This window comes from Nematolebias whitei, chromosome 4 (genome assembly GCF_014905685.2).
Source record: "Nematolebias whitei isolate Nwh7 chromosome 4, NemWhi1, whole genome shotgun sequence".
Taxonomy (NCBI): Eukaryota; Metazoa; Chordata; class Actinopteri; order Cyprinodontiformes; family Rivulidae; genus Nematolebias; species Nematolebias whitei.
Genome location: NC_056501.1, coordinates 8,582,784 through 8,602,725, shown reverse-complemented (window position 1 = coordinate 8,602,725; position 19,942 = coordinate 8,582,784). Strand labels below are relative to the sequence as shown.

Sequence of the window (19,942 nt, the reverse complement as noted above, 5' to 3'; positions counted from 1 at the left end):
CACCTGTTTGACTGAACACCTGTCTAATTAAACCCACCTGATCAAATACCTGTTTGATTAAGCCCCTGTCTGAACAGCTGTTTGACTAAACACCTGTCTGACTAAACACCTGTCTGACTGAACACCTATCAGACTGTACACCTGTCTAATTAAGCCCACCTGTTTAAACACCTGTCTGATAAAACACCTGTCTGACTGAACACCTGTCTAATTAAACCCACCAGTCTGATTGAACACTTGTTTAATTGAAACTTGTCTCAATAAGCACCTGTCTGACTGAACACCTGTCTGACTGAACACCTATCTGACTTAGCGCCTGTCAACAGGATCCTGCTGGGAAGAAGATCCGGTTCATAAAAAACAGAACCTTGACTACTTCCTGTTTTCCTCAACTCACTTTGACATGAAGTGAGAAGCAGCTCCAGTTGTTTATTAAAGGTTCTGTTGTGATTTATGATGGTATTTCAGCTCAGTCCTCCCTCCAACCATTTACTGGTGCGCATGCGGGGGAGGGGAAGGGGGAGAAACAGGTTGCTAGCCGCCCTGTAGCCATGAAGGAGCGAGAAGTTTCCATGTTTGTGTGGTTCAGAGCACCTGCTGGTCATTTAGCTCCCAACAGATCCATCAGCTGCAGATGAAGACAGGAGAACATCTGGTCAGGGTCTCCCCTCTGATCTCACATCGACAGGAATAAAAAGAGATGCTGAAGCAGCGGAGGGGAGGAGATGGACTCTGACCTCGCTGAAGCTACGGTTTCAGACCTCTTCTGGACATCAGGGTAAAATATCTGGACGCGTTTTCTTACATTTTACGAGATACCTTCTTATACATGGACATCAGTTGTGAGTCCATGTAATACATTTTCATTATTTAGCTCACTTTCTGTAAAAACCTGGTTAAAACTGTTCCTCTAACATATTTAAAAAAATTTTTTTTTTTTAAAGTTCCGTCCTTAGATTTTTGCACATTTTTCTCACATTGAAACATAAACGTTTTTTGTGAAATCAAAAGTAACATCTAAATGTTAAAAGCGAACGGTAAATTGTCACGTGTTCGATTTAAATGTTTATAATAGAATCTGTTGTGACGTCATCGTATGATTTTTTTATTTTTTTTTCCTGAGTGGCAGAAATGGAGTTCCATACCGTCAGACCTTAAGAGAGGAACTTCTTTGTTTTTTGGGTGGTCTCGCTCCTCCTCCTTCTTCTCCTCCTCCTCCTCCTTCTCCTCTGCAGGGACAATCAGAGGATCAGAGGAGAGGAAGAAGAGGAGGAGAAAGATCTCTGAGCTGCACCGAGAGTCCAGTTGTTTCCAGTCAGGATGAAGTTCTCTTTGCTGGTTCCGGTTCTGTCCCTGATCCTGGCCGTATGCGCGGCCCGGTCTCCGTACCAGGCGGTTCTGCAGCACAGCCGGCTCCGCGGCCGGAGTCAGGGGTGAGTCTCATTGGGCCGAGCCGGGTTCGGGTCGAATCCTCGGGTCGATGCTGGAAAACATTTCAAGTCCAGAACCAGAACCAGAACCTCCGAGTTCTGCTGAAGATTGCTGAAGTTCTGAACGCGTCGGAATATTAATTGCTTTTGATTAGAAAAAAAAAAAAAAAGGACGATTTTTCTGAGAGTTTATGTTTTTATGTCTGCAACATATTTTTCATCCAATTTTTTTCTTCACAAAAAACAAAACAAAATATTTAATCAGTTCATGTTTTCATGCAAAACATGATGAGTCCAACGTTTAGAGCAGAAAACGTCAAGAAAAACAAGACAATGAAACGTTCAAATGGATTTTTTCATTCATTCAGCCTTAATTTATGCAGGTTAGTCTCATTGAACCTCGGGGACTCATTTACCAGAGAGACCTGATGCTGCTTTACAACAGAGTAACAACAAACTTCTTTATTTTTACTTTTATCTAAACATCATGACTTTTCGGTTTTATGACCTGATGTCTCTGAACTAACTTCTCTAACCAGTTCTGATGGTCCACCAGCTATGAAGGAACCTTCAAAAAGTCCTTCCAAGGTTCTCGAAGGCAAATAATTCAGAGGAAGGTTGGAAACTTATCACTCATGCATTTTAATCAGATGTGTTGGAGCAGAGAAACGTATAAAACATGGAGGATGGTGGCCCTCCAGGACCCGGATCAGACACCACTGGAAAGTAATAGATTCACGAACGCCTGATGGTTTTGCTCCCCCAGATCAGGAATCAAGATCCGCTAAATACCATAGTCTTAAGTTTGAGTTCTCCTCGTGAATCGTGTAAAGTGTGACATCAAGAAAGTCGAGTTATTAATTGGGGACTGCCCAGGCAGCCACCTATTATTATCCACCTGACAAGGGTTTCTTAACTTTATAGCTTACTCTTCCGTCAACTTTAATGTGGCCCGAACCGCAATGTGTACCCCCACAAATCTTATGTCAAAACGACTGGCTCGGCACCGTGATGCGTGCTATTACTTTTATCGGTGTTTAGCATTACCATGGTGATGTAATTCGCCATTTTTCATTAGTCATTTTTCATAGACTCTGGTTGCAAATCAACTATCAAAAGATGACCACCTAAGCTAAAAAAGAAAAAAATAAATACTGTAAATCAGCCATTTTTAGAGATATTAAGCTAAAATGTGGTGTGGTAGTAGCTGGGAGAAAAATGCCCAATAAATAATGAATAAAACAAAAACAATTCAAGTTGGCCACCAAAGCTGCATTTAAATGGCTTTAACTCAGCTAGTTTTACACAGAGTTGAAATTTTGTGTGATTATAGGGGAGAACATTCCCCATCATGGTGAATCCAAATCAAAGAGATGACCACCATAGCTTAAAAGAAAAAAGTGAGTATAAGTCATTGATATTTTGCCATTTTGAGCGGAAATTTGGTTTTCGTGGCAGATGAGAGTGAACCTCTCATTGAGTCATTTACAAGAGAGCTTTAGACAAACCACAGATAAGGTACAGACGACAATAAGCAGCCATAAAATGCATGTAAAATAAAAAGTGAATACAAGTAGTGTTATAAAACAAAATAAAATCAAGCTACATTATAAAAACAAGGTAAAATACTAAAAACCGGAACATGTCTGCATTTATTTTTGCATTGAACTTAACAATTGTTTAAAATCCCATAGAGAGATCAAAGTCGACAGCTTCAGTTTTTATTTTTTTTTGCAAGGTGTTCCAGGAGCAGAGTAAGAAAAAGCCTTTTTGCTGAGTTCAGTCTGCACTGAGGGGACACTGCAGGTAATGATGTCTTGAGAGCGCAAGTTTCTATGACGACGTGACGTGTAGGAGAGGAGATATAAGAAGGCAGCAGACCAAGGAGTGATTTATAGATGAAAATGTACCAGTGTGAGAGCCTACGTGTAGATAATGATGACCAACTGACCAATGAGTACGGGGTGCAATGATGGGTACGGTAGTTACATCCAGTATTGAATCTTAGCGCACCATGATAGACAGCATCTAGCATCTGCAAGGTGCTGGCAGGAGCATTCATGTAAATAATGTCACCATAATCAATGGCCGGTAGGAAAGTAGCAGCTATGAGGCGTTTCCTAGCATTCAGAGTTAAGCAAGATCTATTTCAGAAAAAGAAACTCAGTTTTAATTTCAGTTTCTTTCTCAAGTTTTCAACGTGCGGCTTAAAAGAGAGATGCGCATCGACCAACGTTCTCAAGTATATGTAAGAATTCACAAACTCAAATAGGAACACCATTCATAGATAAGACAGGAGGAAGAGATTCTGTCACCAACTTTCTGTTTGAAAACAACATCCCTTTGGTTTTATCAGCATTTAGCACCAGTTTGAGATGGAACAAATCTGACTGAATGATGTCAAATGCAGACTTTAAAATCTGGAAAACCTTAGCAGCTGTTTTAGCTCGACAATAAACAACTGTGTCCTCGGCATAGAAATGCAAGGACGCATCAGGAATGTTCTGACCTACATTACTTACAGTATATACTGTGGATGTAAAGAGAATGGGTCCTAAGACTGGGACTTGCGGTACACCATTATTGACAGTTAAATAACTAAAAGAAGAACTATTATGTTGAACAGTGTTGGTACAATGTTATTAAAGTGCCTGTGCAGTGATTTTAGTGTCAATACAAACAGTTAGCAAAGTGTTTGCACAGAGTTTGTGTTACAGTGTTAGTACAATGCTGCACCTGTGTTGATGCTTTTATATTAGCACTGTTATTCCAGTGTAGTATTTGTAAAGTATAAATAGTGTTTGTACATGTTGCTATATAGTGTTAGTACAACGTTAATAAAGCATCATTGCTGCATTCCTGCTGTGTTAGTATGGCGTTATTACAGTGTCAGTGTAGTTAGTATATTCGCAGCACGTTGTTAATACAGTGTTAGTACAGTGTCAGTGCTGTGTTATCACAGTGTTATTACAATATTTGTTCACTGTTAGTGTACTAATACTATTTTAGCACGGTGCTAATATGGTGTTAGGACAGACTCAGTCCAGTGTAATCACAATGTTTGTACAGTAGAACAGTGTTACCAAAATCTCAATAAAGCAATAAAGTGTAAATGCAGCATTAATAAAATGTTGGTGCAATGTTATTACAGTGTTATTGCAGTGTTTGTATAGTATTAGTACACTGTTACCACAGTGCCAGTGCCACGTTAAATTGTTACGATCACATTTGAGCAGTTCTAGCTCAGTGTAGTGAAATGACAGCTGCATTCTGTCACTGTAGGTGTTGATGGGTTAAGGTGGACTGACAGCTGTGGTCTCTCACTGTAGAAGCGTTGATTTAAGGTGGAATGGCAGCTGCAGTCTGTCGGTGTGTTAAGGGTTAACCCTCTCAGTTGCATCTTTAACAGCGTGAGAACATGTTTCTTTGTTTGAGTGTTAAGGATCAGATTCCTGCTGTGCGCTTGTCAAACAGAGAAGTTTTATGATCAGCTGAGCTGTTTTACATCAAATCGTTTCAGTGATTTGAATTTGTTGCCACCAAACACTCAAAATCTCGAGTGTTTTCTGAACGTGACATTGCCTTCTAAATGCCATCATCTGTATTTATTTGTCTCTGACTGTCTCCTTGTTGTGTTTTTGTCTTTCAGGCCCAATGTTTGTGCCATGCAGCAAGTTAAAGGAACGGACAAGAAATATTTCACCAACTGCAAACAGTGGTACTACCGAAAGATCTGCGGCAAACCCACGTGAGTTCTGTTCGTTCCTTGGGCCTCTGGATGAATCAGACCCAGCTGGTGTTTCAGTTTGATTTTTTAGTCCTGCTGGACAGAGGGACAGAGCAGAGGGAGGCTGTCTTCACGGGACGGAGGAATGTCTTCCTCTGGGGGTGTCCTCACATCTTACGTAATCTCAACAGCCTGACAAAACCTTTTAGATCCGTTTACTTTCAAGACACAGAACCAGCTGTGGGACCCCACAGGTTCAAACGCTGACCTGAACAATGTCCAGGTCTAGTCTGTGGCCCACATTAGAGTCTGACTGGACTTTCTGATGTGTCCATCTGTTCTGGACTAGAACTTTTCAAATTCTCTCAGGACCAGTCAGTCAGATAAAAGCGAATACCGTATTTTCCGGTGCATTAGTTGCAGTTTTTTGCATAGATTTGTCAGTCCTGCGACTTATACACCCAAGTGACTAATATACTTTTTTTTTTTGGTCCATATTCATAACGCAATTTTTGATGGATGCTTTAAATTTCGAAGAACTGCAACAGTGAGGCCTCCCGTGCGCGCTCGCTTCACTCCGCTGGTGCAGGCGGAGGAACGCTGGAGAGCTAGCAGCTCCGGCCATGATGGGTGGATGGGTGGATGGATGGCTCTGCGCCGCCCAGGCGAAATTAAGCTGTTTTGACCATTAAATAAACGCATAATAAATGCGACTTATATGTTTTTTTCCTCTTCTTGATGCGTTTTTGACTGATTTTTATGCTTTATTTTATCTTATTTATTATTGATGTTCAGCACTTTGTTTCAGCTGTGGCTGGTGTTAAAGCACTTTATAAATAAAGTTGATGATGATGCGACTTATACGCCAGAAAACACAGTAATCTCGGACCAGAACTAACTGAAAGATGGTTCCATTTGCAGGAAGTTGGAGTAGTTTTATTTCTGAAACAGGAAGTTGGCCCGTTGTGTTTGTGGTCAAAATAAATTAGTAATATGTTATTAAAAGAAAACTAAAATTTCAGGCGTGAAAACAAAAAACATCTTTTAACCATCTGAGTAAAAATGTAACTTTAGGTAAAGTCAGGTTCGATTTAGCTCAGCTTTTAGGGTTCTACGGTTTTAGATAAAAAATAAATGTTCATTTTAGTTTAAACTAACGTGTTTTCTTTATCGTCTTGAGACGGTTTCTATGTGGACGTGAACACTCAATGATGTGTTTCATTTTCTTTGGATTACACCTTAAAATTAAGCTCTTCCTGTGGTCCTTTTGGACTCCGGTCTGCTCTCCTAGATGCAGCTGACACAAATTTCCCATCATCCACCATAAATTTTATCGTTAATAAACTCTGTATGAGTTTTCCATGTGGACAAGTTTTCAGTGTTTCAGGTTACTGAGTCTCAGGGACCGCGTCTTTATTCACATTTTTACCTTCAGGTATTTTCCTGCAGCGAGCTCTGAAACACACAGCTGCTTCTCTATCTTTGTGAGGACAGCACGAGTTCCGTCAACTTGGAACTTAATCCTGAACCAGAGCCCAGAAACCACACGAGATCCCCCAGAGAAGCCATTGAAGGTCTGTCTTCAGGTAAAGACGAGTCTCGATGTCCTCAGGGGAACAAAAGGCTCCTCAGAAGCTCTCGGTGGTCCTCACAGAGATAGTTAGGTCCAGCCATGGTGAGTTCTGTCACACAGCTGGTCGTCATTAAAAGGATCTGTGAGGGGTTGTCTCTCCTTGAGACGAACGTTAAACGCTGAATTAAGTTCAGTCTGAAAGCCCAGACTCTGCTGGTCTGTGTGTGTAAAGGTTTGAATAATCGCATTCCTGAGTAAGTGCAGCAGCACGGCTCTGCAGAGCCGCGAACGCCAGGAAGCTGAGCGGCGTCGGATCAAGATTTAAGAGACGGGAGATTTGTTTTCTCTCCGCGGGGCAGAAACTCTCAGCAGCTCCGGCTGTTTGGACAGAACTCCTCAAGAACAAAAACACATTCAGCTTCGAGAACAGGCAGACAGAGTCCAGACCAGAGACTGAAGCCGAGGGGGTCAGGGAGCATGCTCAGAACCAGACCAGAGGGGGTCAGGCATCAGTGATGTGAATGCCTCTTCTTCACCTTCAGCTGGTTCTGCTGGTCGAGTCATGTGTCTGGCCGCTTGTTTAACTCGTTTGTCGTCAGATGAAGTACAAACCTTCTCTCAACTTGACAGCGGTGGGTTTGTTGCCGTGGAAACGTCTGTGTCAGCAGCTTTAAAGTCACAATGATTCATCGGCTCCTGTTTCAGCTTTCATTCTGCTCTTTTTTTCTTCCTGTTCTGAGCTCGTCGATGTTCACAGCGTCACAGATTTGTTCCCGATCAGCAGAGGACAGAAACAGGAAGTGAGAGTTTCTGTGGACGTTTGTAGGAAGTGAAGCGGTCGGAGGAGGGAGGGAGTGTCTCAAAGGTCAGCAGCTGGAACCACAGACCACCTAACAACGTTTTGGTTCAGTCACAGATCATCCTATAAATCTCAAAGCTCTGCAGAACTTCTCCCGGTGAATCGGACCTGTTGGGCTGAAGTAGTAGCTGTTGTGGATCAGAACTCTCAGGCGTGAGAAAGATCAGAAGCAGCAATCTGTGGGAATTTACTGGAGAAACTAAATTTGATTTCACCTTAAAAAAACCGAGGTCCACTGACCCGGTTCTTTAGAACCAATCTTCAGGAGGGTTCTGACTGGACCTGCTATAGGTCGTAGAAGTTTTTGTATCAGTTGGATTAGAAGAACTTTAGCTTCCTCAGCTGGTTGGATCAGAACCTCTGATTTCAATCTCTGTTCTGTTGAATCATATCCTGTGTGCCTGCACTTGCTGCTGGTTGATATTGTGTTGGATCAGAACCTCTGCAGGTTCTGGTGGTAAATGCATCATACAGAGACATTTCTGGACTGGCTCCTTCCTTCTCTCCGATCTATGTGTTCCAGAACCTGACAGGAAATGAGCGGTTCGGCTCTTAGGCTCGCATTAGTTTTGCGTCTGGATCACAGAACGTTTTTTTCTGAAGGTCTGAGTTCTGCTGGATGGTTCTGGAAGGTTCTCCTGGAGAGTGTCGACCCGCCTGCTGAATTACAGCGAGCAGGCTCTGTTTGTTTAGTCAGAACTCCACAACGGCCATCTTTGTATATGTGGAGTTTCCATCTGGTTTGATAATGGGGCCCGTGTGTGCCGGGAGCTGATCTCCATCTGCTGACAGTTAGAGCTGGAGCTCCAGGAGCGTCTCCTCTTTCACCTTCCACATGGAATAAACGAGCTGCAGCTGCAGGAGCCCGAGAACCGGACTGGAATCGGTCCTGGATGATGCTGGTTTCCTGTAGACACCTCAATCACTATTCTGGATTCTAACCTAGATCACAAGGTTGAAGCTGAAGCAAAACCAATTTTCTTGTTCATTCAGTCTCATTTTTTGTTGTTGTTTTTTTCATCCGAACCTTTCATTGTTTGTCCTCTCAGGTGAGACGATTTATTGTTTTTTATTTACTGACATGAACAAAAACCTGCTGAAGGTAAATAAGCAGAACAAACCAAGTCCAGTCTTTGAATTAAAACAGGAACTTCAAAGGTGAAACCATTTAATGAACTTCACCATCATTCTGAGGTTTTTCTGCTCTCGCTCAAGACGGACGCCTTCCCTTTTCCTCTCCCTCCCCTGTTCTCATCTTCCTCCTTGTTTTTGCTCTCTGTGTGTGTCTCAGAGCTCCTGGTACACATCTTCAGAACGAAAAAATACTATTATGGATCTAGTGAGCTGGACTTTCAACGCCAAAAATCAAAATTTTTTCAACAAAACGACACGGTCCTGGAGAGCCCTCATGTCCTGCCGAGACCCACGCTGCAGGGTACATCAGGGATCCGTGGGGAGTTTGGCAGCTGATGTGTCTTTCAGTTCTGTCTCAGGAGGACGCAGAAGACGTTTGTATAATTGGATTCATAATAGCAGGGTTTCTGCTTGTTGGCATCGGCGGGTCCCTATGTCATCAACTTTTGAAGAAGACGGCGGCAGCAGTTTCGGCCATGGCAAAACTTCCGTGTCTGTGTGAAGGTTTGGTTCGTGCTACGAGTACTCAAAATCAGCTGATTTACGAGTTAAAGCGTAAAATGTAAGCGATTTGTGAGAATCACAGGCCACCTGCGGCTTCTAGGACTCGCCAGCATGTTGGAGTCGACCTTGAAGAAGGCTCATAGCACGGATCAGTGGAATGCCCACAGATCTGGTCATATTGGATCGAAAGTACCAGCAGGACTCGAGGCTGACAAGAAAAAAACAGTCTGCCTGAAGAAAATCCACAATTGTGGCTTATCTGAATCTGACTCCCCCATTTGGCCTCAGATATGGGCCGACTATCAAATTTGTCCTGGGACATGGGTAAACTAAGGAATAAGCTTTGTCTATTGCAACCCCCCTCCCCCGAGAACTTCTGCGCAGGCTTATCAGAACTGCCGCCTGAACAACAACATCATCAGAACTGTGGCCTATCTGAAAGTGCTTCATGGACAAATCTCATCATCTTGACGTTAAATACATATGTAATGTGTCTATAAATGTGCTTGCTGGTAGTTTTTTATGTCTCAAATCGTGTCCTGATAGGACAAGATTTGAAGAGATCTTTTTTGTAATACCACTATCCATCCTCTTGGCCTTTTACTTTTTTCTATCTAAAAAATATTCTGATAAAAGGCCGTGCTTTTGTAGCAGCAGCAACAACGTGCACTCAGCCCATCTTTCGGACGACTGTATGAACATAATCTCACTGTATCCCGGTACGCTGATAATAAAGCTTATTCTGATTCTGAGTCTTCTGATTAAATTATTCAGAATAAACTGCGATGTGTGATAGTATAAATGTTTTTTAATGCTTTAAAAAAAAAAAAAAAAGTCTGATTCATCTGTAAGCTGACTGCTGTTGGTTTTTAAAGTCAGAGTTAATGAACACAGATGAAGCTCCGGAGATGAAAAACAAACAGTTCTGGGTGTTTGGAGGCCTTCAGTTTGTCCCTGGGGGTGTGGGGGTTAACTGAGGCCTTTGTGACCTTTGACCCCCTCAGTCTCATGGACTCACATGAAGATGGTTGTCTTCTGTTCCTCAGACTCACAACGTCCTGGTTTCTTCCCTTTGATCTAAATGTTAAAGAAAACCGACCAATCAGATTCCACCTCTGAGACGGACAGTTTGAGCCGTGCTTCTTCTTCTCTGGTTTTATTGATGCGTCGCCAAATTTTTTATAGATTCATTAATGTTCGTTTCATTTTTTAAACTCTTAATTAAAAGTTATTTTAGTAAAACAACTGGTAGTGTTCTGGTTCTGTCCAAATATTAAACCATTCCTGTAAACAGCAGCCCTGTTCCGTCAGAACCAGAACCAGGTGACTGTTTGTTTCTAACTCGAGGTGAACGGTTTTATTATTAAACAGACGTCTGGTGCTGGGAAGGTTCCTGGTGGTCCAGGTCCCCGTCTGGCTGCAGATTCTTCTCTTTGACAAAATGAGCTTTACGAGGCCAGACGATGGGCGGATCCAGTTTTATTGTGGAAATCTCTGCAGGAAGTGGTGACGCTGCATGCATCATTACAGGTCACACGCAGCGCTGAGTTTTCCAGCAGACAGAACTCCACCTGGTGAATCCTGGGCTCTGATCCTGCAGAGAGGAACCATGACCTGCTGGTTCTGTCTTGGTTCTGGTGATCTAGCATCTGATCTCATAGTACAGTAGACCAGAACCATCAGTTTTTGTCTCAGTGAATTACAGCTGGAGGTTTCTACAGAACCGAGCCAGAGAACTGTTTATGCATTGTTTAATTGATCCAGAAACATTTAGGTGGTCACATAATTTCTCGATTCTCTGTCTCATAAACCTAACAGAACCAGGTGAAGGTTGTAGAACCTCGTCACAAGTTCTTGAAAGGAGACGGGATCTGTTCGACCCAATTTACTGATGTTTTGTTGAAAATTCCAGAGAGACTCGGTTCAGCAGCAGCTCCCCATTTAGTGCTTTTATTCTGAAATTACAGCTCCGTTCAGAAGGGGAGGGTCATGTTGGAGAGGTCCGGGTCGATAAACTGAACACTGAAAAAAAAAGACATGATCAGCAGGCTTCGGCTCGACGAGTCGCATCGTAATTCCTCTGAAACATCAGTACCGTTTCCAACAAACGTCAAATTCTCTCATCAGCACCAAGGTCCTGGTCCAGCATCAAAGTCTGGGTCAAGCATCAAAAGTCCTGGTTAGGCATCTTCCCTGTTAATTCTAGCCCTGAATGGGTTTAAGGAGAGATTTTCTTTCAGTGGCTGATCTACTGTTACCCTGACTACATTTGGAGGTTCTGTTCAGCCCATGACCCCTGACGGTGACCATCCTGATCCTAATCATCGACCCAACATTTATCCTATCGCACAAAAATCATCAAACCTTCAAACTCAAGCACCCTCGTCCTGTTGTTGTTATAGAGTGTTGATCTGCAGACTTTAAAAACTTGATGCGAGTTAAATTCTGAAGGTCTCGATTCAGGTCTAGTTTTGATCAAGATCTCCACCTGGGCTGTCAGTAAATGAGACGTGCTGAAGACGTTTAGCACAGATGTTTGCAGACAGAATTTATGTCCTGACTCAGATGTTGCAGACAGTTAAGGAGTTCAGGGTTCTCGGGAGAACCGGACCCAACCTGAATGAGACTGAGAACTGATGGAGGCCACGAGGGTCAGGAGGAATGTCCTCTTGTGTCCTGATGCGTTGCTGTGTGTGTCCTCTGCAGGGTGATTACCTACGAGTGCTGTCCAGGTTATGAGAAGATTCCTGGAGAAAGGGGCTGTCCTGTTGGTAGGTCACATGACAGCTGACACCAGAACAGAAATGCAGCTCTGAAGGTTCTGGTGTTTAGATTTACAGCAACAGTGTGAATGTTTGCAGCTCTGCCTCTGGTGAACATCTACAACACTCTGGGTGTGGTCGGGGCCTCCACCACTCAGATGTATTCTGAACGAGCCAAACTAAAGGAGGAGATCGAAGGTCCAGGAAGCTTCACCTTCTTCGCCCCGAGCAACAAGGCCTGGGCGGCCCTACCAGCTGTCCGTCCCGCACCACACACTCACCAGGATACACGAGGGTAACGACAGTTCTAACTCTGTTGTTGTGTTGCAGGAGATCCTGGACGCTCTGGTGAGCAACGTGAACATTGAGCTGCTAAACGCTCTTCATTATCACATGGTGAACCACCGACTGACCACAGAAGAGCTGAAGCATGGATCCACTTTCCCCTCAATGTACCAGGACTCGCATGTTCACATCCACCACTACAACAACGGGGTGACTGAACGCTACTACGCACGCACTGTGCACACATGCACCATCTTAACATGATTTTAAAACTGTTAAAATCTAATTGGCAAGCTCTAACAAACCAAGTAACATCCTGTAATGTACTGTAACATGTAACTAGGCCTGTCACGACAACATATTTTGCTGGGCGATTAATTGTCTCAGAAATTATTGCGATAAACGATAATATTGTTTGAAATTTTACAATAATTGGTAATTATTGTAAAATTTAAGAAGAATATTGGGAAATTTGTTTTGTGTGTAGTACCTTTTTTTGACCACTAGTTGTCAGTATAAGACTGTTTGAATTGAAGGATGGATAGTGAGGGAGCGAGCAGCGTGTCTCTAAGAAGAATGGGAGGGAGGCCCCTTGACATGACATGTCTCCTTCCCTTTTTTGGTTCTCAAAATGGCGAACGCTCGATGTGGTTTGAGCTCTTTAGCATAGCATTTTTTACACGATGGCACGGGTTTCAACCATGAATTTTGGAACTTCGACAAGAGATGGAGATTTTTTTCCCACGACGTTGGCCTGTTAGCTTAGCTCGTAGCTTAGCTTCTCAGCTTAGCTGCTTTTAACCATCCAAAAACACAATTTTGGATGATTTAAATGGATTTTAAAGAGAAAAGGAGGCGTCAGTGAAGAGCACCGGAATTGAGCCTTTTGTCATCCATTGTCTTCAGTTAAAAGAGAGAGACACGAAGAAACGATAAAGTCGAGAAATGAAAAATTTTGACCACATTTTAATTTATCATGCGATTTAATTTATTTATTGTTTATCACGACAGGCCTACGTAGCAGGCTTTAAACTCCCAGTGAAAAAATAAGTGTAGGAACGTGAAGAGCAAGCGTCACTCTTCTTCCTCCATAACTCATATATGCTACACGTTTTGACACAATGCAACACATTGTGTTACACTCTTAGAAGTGTCTGGAAGTTGTCCTTTCTGTCTTGTTTTGTTGGTTTAGATCAACATCTCAGTAAGAAGTCTGATTGGTAACAATTACTGTATCGACTTGAATAACACACTAACAGTTTAACTCCTTGTCTCCTAGATTGTAACAGTGAACTGTGCACGTCTCATCAAACCTGACCAACATGCCACCAACGGCATCGTGCACGTCATCGACCGCGTCATCACTGCCATCTCAAACAACATGCAGACCATCATCGACGTCGACGAAGACCTGGAAACGTTGCGTGTAAGTAAACTAAACTGTCAATCAATTCGTTAATGACTTCCTGTTTTCTATAAATTACTTCCAGAAAAATGATGTTACAGAAAAGAAAGCTTTGTCTTTTGTTCAAACTTTGGTTTAGACAGTTGAAAAGTAAAAGGAGTATTTTTACAACATGATTTTATAACAAAGATGACCATGAGAAGATGTAATCGTCCATATCTGGTTGTACAGTGAAATGTGAAAAGTTGTCGTAAACCCTTTGAACTCGATTTGGCGCAGATTATGTGATCAGGTTTTTACTACTTGACGGTGCAGGCGGCCTTCGCTGCTGCAGGTTTGACCACCTTGCTGGAGAGTGAAGGTCAGTACACCATCTTCGCTCCCACCAACGACGCCTTTGAGAAGATTCCTCGCGAGACCCTGAACAGGATCCTGGGAGACCCTGTGGCTCTGAAAGGTGACCATCAGGCTGATATATTTCAGGCTATCTTGTATCTACTCAAAACCCTTAAGTTCACTTGTTGCCCCCAATCCAGACCTGCTGAACTACCACATCCTGAAACACCTGCAGTGTGCAGAGTCAATCGTATCAGGGGCCTCGATGGAGACTCTACAGGGCACTTCACTGGAAGTCGGTTGTGACGGAGACCAGATAACTCTGAACGGGAAGGCCATCATCACCAAGAAGGACCAACTGGGAACCAACGGAGTCATCCACTACATCAACGAGCTGCTCATCCCAGACACAGGTACACATTCTGCAATCTCTGTATCTGAGGTCAAATCAAGTTAATGTTGAGATTAACTTCTCTGTGATCACTTGTCTTCTGCAACTGTAGCTAAAACTCTCCTGGAACTGGCTGAGGGCTCATCTGTTTCCGTGGCAACCAAATTGTTTGTTGATGCTGGTCTCTCTTCCCACCTGACGGGCTCGGAGGCTCTGACCATGCTGGCTCCTCTGAACGAGGCCTTCAAAGGTAACGCTCACCTTTAACGCTGGCAGAGTAACAGGAAGCGGGCGTGTTTGACACTTCCACCTGACTGCGTCTCCTCCAGGAGGTGTGACGATGACACCTGAGATGAAGAAGCTGATGACCAATCACATCCTGAAGGAGCAGCTGTCCTCCAAGTCTCTGTACCACGGTCAGGAGCTGGAGACCCTGGGAGGCCTCCGACTGCGAGTCTTCATCTACAGAAATGTAACAGACTTTGTCACGCTCCTTCTCTGCAACCTCCTTATTTTAAAGACTTTTAATATTTGTTTGTTCAGACTGATTCCTGTCCTCAGAGAACCTGTGAAGTCCTCCGGACTTCCTCACTGATCTGGATCTAGAGTCCATCAAGGATCAGGAGTTTCATGAGTCCAAACTCGAGGCTCGATGGGATTTACCCGTCTACATAAAGGTTGAATGAAAAAACAGAGGAACCCTGTTCTGATGAGCTGAATCCTGTTTTTGTGCAGAGTTTGTGCATCGAGAACGCCTGCATCGCTGCCCACGACAAGACCGGCCGCTTCGCCTCCTTGTTCACCGTGGACAAAGTCCTCGTGCCTCCGATGGGGACGGTCATGGACATCCTGAAGGGGGACGAGCGCTTCAGGTGAGCACCTTCAGTCAGGGTCCCCTGCTGTACGCAGACTGACCCCTACAGGAAAGGAGCTGCAGCAGCACCAAGATGTTTGAGTTTAGAATCATTTTAATAAAAAAGGAAGAGTTAGTGGAGTTTAGGATGATGGTCCTTCACGTTTTTCAGTGAATTATGTCCTTGTTTGTTTCTCCTTTGAAGAATTCAGCATCTTAACATTTATTTAGAGAAGTTTAAACACGTCAGGAATCAGCAGGACCATTTTCAAACTACCATCCGGTTTGTTTCCCCACTTTCCAGCATTCTGGTCGGAGCCATCCAGATGGCAGACATGACGGAGCTGCTCAACCAGCAGGGGGCGCTCACCTTCTTTGCCCCCACCAACCAAGCATTGGTCGGGCTGCCAAAGACAGATCTCGTTGGCCTGATGGGTGAGTTTAAAACGGATCACATCACGTCCTAAATTAAATCCTGAGATCACGATTTCTGATAAAAAGTAGGAAAAAAGTTTTAGCTTCAAATTTTCATTTTCATCATAAAGCGGTTATGAATCATTACATTTTATTTTGGTGTTTTATATTAATTGACAACAGTGTGAAAGTGACTCAGCACTCACACTGTTGTTTTCCTGTTTATACTTTGTACGTTTTTTATTTTTTCAATCAAAGAATTTCAGTTTATTTTGTGTTTTTTTTAACCATTCACTTATCAAAACATCCACCTTAAGCAGAATTTTTTTTTTTTTTTTTACTGATTATATGTTTTGAAATATTAAACTTTATATACCGGTATAAAACATTTCCCATTGAAACGCTTTATCTATTCTTTTCTTTTAAAGATATTGTTCACTGAAATCTACTTCAGCGTAATGCCTCTACTTTAGTCTCCTTATCCTAATTTTAGCTTTTAGCTATGGTTTTGCTACCTTTAGCTTAAAGCATAAATTTAGTTAATTTTGTCTTAACTTCAGATTTCAGTTGTTGTTTTATTCATTTTAGTTTAGTTCTGCTTGTTTTACGAACCCAGATTCGGCTTCTTGAACAAATTTCCACAGCGCTCGAGACACACGCTGCATTTTCTATGAGAAGGCAAATCTTTAGTAAAAAACATGTTCAATAACAATTTACCATATTATTTTTTACAATTTATTTTTAGTTTCAATGTAATGAAACAGGTCTCTCTTGTAAATGAGTCCTCGAGGCTCAGTGAGACTAACCTGAATGGCCAGCGAGGATGCCGTTTCCCTTCCTGTTAGCTCATCTAAGCAGTCAGAACTGTTTAAGTCCAGATTTGGTTCTTTCTTAAATTTAAACTTGCGTCCTGCGCTGCAGCTAATGACGGTGACGATGAAGAACAGACGGGTTTGTTGTTTGGTTTGAGGTTCAGGTGATGGAGAATCTGCAGCTCCGTGTTTGGTCCAAACATCTCAAAATGTTTATGTGACTCTCAGTGGAAAATGTCTGCTGCTGCTTCACATCAGCACCAAATAAAGAGCTGAAAATGCTCAACAACGAGCCGCAGCCTTCGTCCAGCTGCTGACAGATGTATCTCACACCCCAACCCACAAAACCTAAACCTTAGGTGCTGAAACAGAACTTGAAGTCTTGCTCTGTTGGTTCTGCTCTGCAGACAGCAGGAGGAGACACACCCGTATGAACTAAAGGAACGTACCGGGATCATTCCTGTAGTGGCTCGTTCCGGTTCTTTTAACGGTAACAAACTTCTAGAGAAGTGCCGAACCCAAACTCAGGATAAACTGACTGGAAACAACAACTGAAACCCAAAATAAAAACATCAAAACAAACAACAGGTGGAAGGAAATCAGCCAACAGAAAGCAGGTGAGAGGGATAGAGAAAACTGGCTTTTCAAAATAAAAGGAGGAAAATAAACCCAAACCTAGGAAACAAAATAAAAGCACCAAACCCAAACAACAACAACAAAAACGATACGGTTCTGGAGACACACCTGGATCAGAACTAATTTTAAAGACCTCCCACCATAACTCCGCCCCCACCATCCTGCTGCTTTCAGTAACCAATCAGCTCTCAGTGTGACCTTTCACCCGTCTCTGTGCAGATAACTCTCAGCAGCTGTCAGATATGCTCAGGTACCACATGGGGGAGGGCATGCTGGTCAGCGGGGGGATCAGCTCTCACACCCGCCTGAACTCTCTGCAGGGGGAGGTGCTGGAGCTGAGCGTGGTCAGTATTCAGACTCTCCTCTGATTGGTTCTGATAATCAATAACCTGACAGATCGTGTCGTCTCTCTGTCAGAGGAACTTCACCGTCTACGTCAACAAGGTGCCCGTGGTCATCGCCGACCTGATGGCGACTAATGGAGTCGTTCACGCTGTCAACAGCATCATCAAACCTCTGTGTGAGTCTTTCTCTCTCTCTCACACACACACACACACACACACACACACACCTGGGTAACACCTGCTGATGACCTGGTGTTTGTGTCTGCAGCTCCGAAGGTGGACAGAGAGCAGGCTGACGGCCCTGCAGGGGCTCGCAGATCTGCTGCTTCATCCACGGTGAGAAAACAACACAAACATCTTCAAAACAAAATAGGTGATCTGTCAGGTGATCCATCGAGTGATCAGTCGGTTGACCCACTGGGTGATCAGCCAGTTCATGTGACTGACCAGGTTACCTTCATGTGATGAGTCATATGACTGGTCAGGGTGACGAAGAGCAGAGGTCACATCCTCATGTCTTCGTTTCTCCACAGTCTGATGTCTCCTCTCTGTCTTCCAGGTGGACACCACGAGCTTCAGAAACGGTGAGTAAGCGGACTTCAGTCTGAGGCGTGAAGCCGGACCAGGTTCTGGCTGGTCCGGGTTCTGACGCTGCTTGTTTTCCACAGACGAGCTCTTTCAGAAGGTTCTGAGGAGTCGCTCCAGCAGGACGATGAGCAGGAGTCAGTGAGGCTGCAGAGGAGGACGGTGCAGAAGGAGAAACCTGAGTGTTCGCTGACAAATGATGATTTTTAACTTCCTGTGTTGCTGGTTTTAATGTTGTGGAATCATAGTTTTTGTAAAATGTTTTGTACTCGTGACGTCCTGCAGCACGTCCAGACGCAGCGAGCCGCAGACTTTCTGTCACTTTTTGTAAAATAAAGATGAAAGTGTGACTCTGCTTCTTCTGTGTTTTCTTTGCTGCAACGTTCTTCCCATATTATTGGGATTTCTTTGTTACAGACGTTCAATATGACAGAATCATACAAAAAATGACTCTGCTTTGTTGAAGTTGACAATCACAGAGACTAATTTTAAGAACAGTTTTAAAGGGAGACCCTTTTTTTTTTCCTCTCTGTCAACCGGTGGAACCAGACGTGTCTCCCAGTCTCCCCCACCTGCTTCCCTGCTGCACTCTTTTGTCCTGTGAACCCTTAAAAACCTCTTTTTTTTCTGCATACCTCTTAATTTGAAGGATCAGCTGGTCTCTCAACAAAATTGATCAACTTCTGACAGGAGTCAGGGCATAAGGAGGACCCTCTTACCTCGACGGAAACAAATTGGATTCATGATGACAACTGTTTTTTGCTGTTTGGCTGGTGAATTCTGGATTGTCTATAAATTCGTGTGGATGTGTCGAATCTCGACAGCGCTCAGACTGAATTTGTGGAGCTGCAGCAGGGAGCTGGAGCAGCTGTTATCAGGACTGCGGACTCTATAGCAGCACACATGAAGGGGAAATAATCTTGGAGAAGCTGTGAGCTCGACTTTGGCGTAAAGGATTAATTCGGCTGTTTTGGAGTTTCCATCAGAGGAATACGTACCAGCGAGACTTTAATAAGGCAGAAACAACAATTCATGAGTTCTGCCTGACCCAAACTGTGGCCTTGACACCGGACTTATCTCAACTCCTCCTGGAATATTTTGAAAACAACAAAGATGCTTTGACGGTTTCCTCACCACTCCCTTTCCCAAGGCCGTGGACATGTGACAGAACCTCAATTGAGCTGAAGATGAACGTCACCTCTTATCTGGACAATGGCTGAGAGGGGGGGCTCTGGACTATGCTACGTTTTTCTCTTAAAAAATTCAATGTTTTCACCGTCTTATATGTACATGTATAACGTCTATGTTGCTTTGCTGTGGTAGTTTTTTAATGCCTCAAATCGTGCCCTGTCTAGGACACGGCATGAGAGATCTTTTTTTTATACCGTCTCTCCTCATGTTTTTTTCCCTTTTCTCATCTAAGCAAAATATTATTCTGAATAAGAATAAGAAGGCCGCGCTTTCTATAGTTGCAGCTTCGTGCACTCCGCCCATCTTCGGACGACTGTACGTACATGTTTGCGTTGTATATCGGTGCAATGCCAATAAAGTTTTTTATTCTATTCTGATTTCAGCTTTGACTGAAGATTTCACATCAAAATATATTCTTTAGTTAACTATTTTGCTAAGAGACTGACAATATAGGTACTGGCAATGTTTTAAGCCCAGACCTTGTGTGATCACTTATCACTCGAAGTACAACTTACTAATAACTCTCAGGTACTACCACCAAATTTTAGCTCAATGTTTGTAAAAATGACTGAGCCATATTAAATTGTGTCAACTCCAAAAGTTAAGCAATTCTAGACGTCCAGCCAATGATTATTTTCTGAGAGTTTCATTAAAATCCGTTCAGTGGCACATGCCATATTTTGCTAACAGATAAAAGAACA

The 19,942-nt window shown here is 43.2% G+C and overlaps 1 protein-coding gene across 1 annotated transcript; it reads left to right on the top strand.

Annotated features, from left to right (window-relative positions):
* The first annotated feature begins 1,249 nt into the window (after positions 1–1,249).
* tgfbi (transforming growth factor, beta-induced) lies at positions 1,250–18,387 on the top strand. Its single transcript, XM_037675667.1, has 17 exons — positions 1,250–1,433; positions 5,080–5,178; positions 11,934–11,998; positions 12,089–12,246; positions 12,320–12,484; positions 13,554–13,700; positions 13,995–14,136; positions 14,216–14,428; positions 14,519–14,656; positions 14,736–14,878; positions 15,142–15,278; positions 15,564–15,694; positions 17,341–17,465; positions 17,539–17,641; positions 17,734–17,801; positions 18,025–18,049; positions 18,134–18,387. Exons 1-17 carry the CDS (start codon positions 1,321–1,323, stop codon positions 18,193–18,195), a joined length of 2,034 nt encoding a protein of 677 aa, XP_037531595.1. The 5' UTR covers positions 1,250–1,320; the 3' UTR covers positions 18,196–18,387.
* Positions 18,388–19,942: the final 1,555 nt, after the last annotated feature.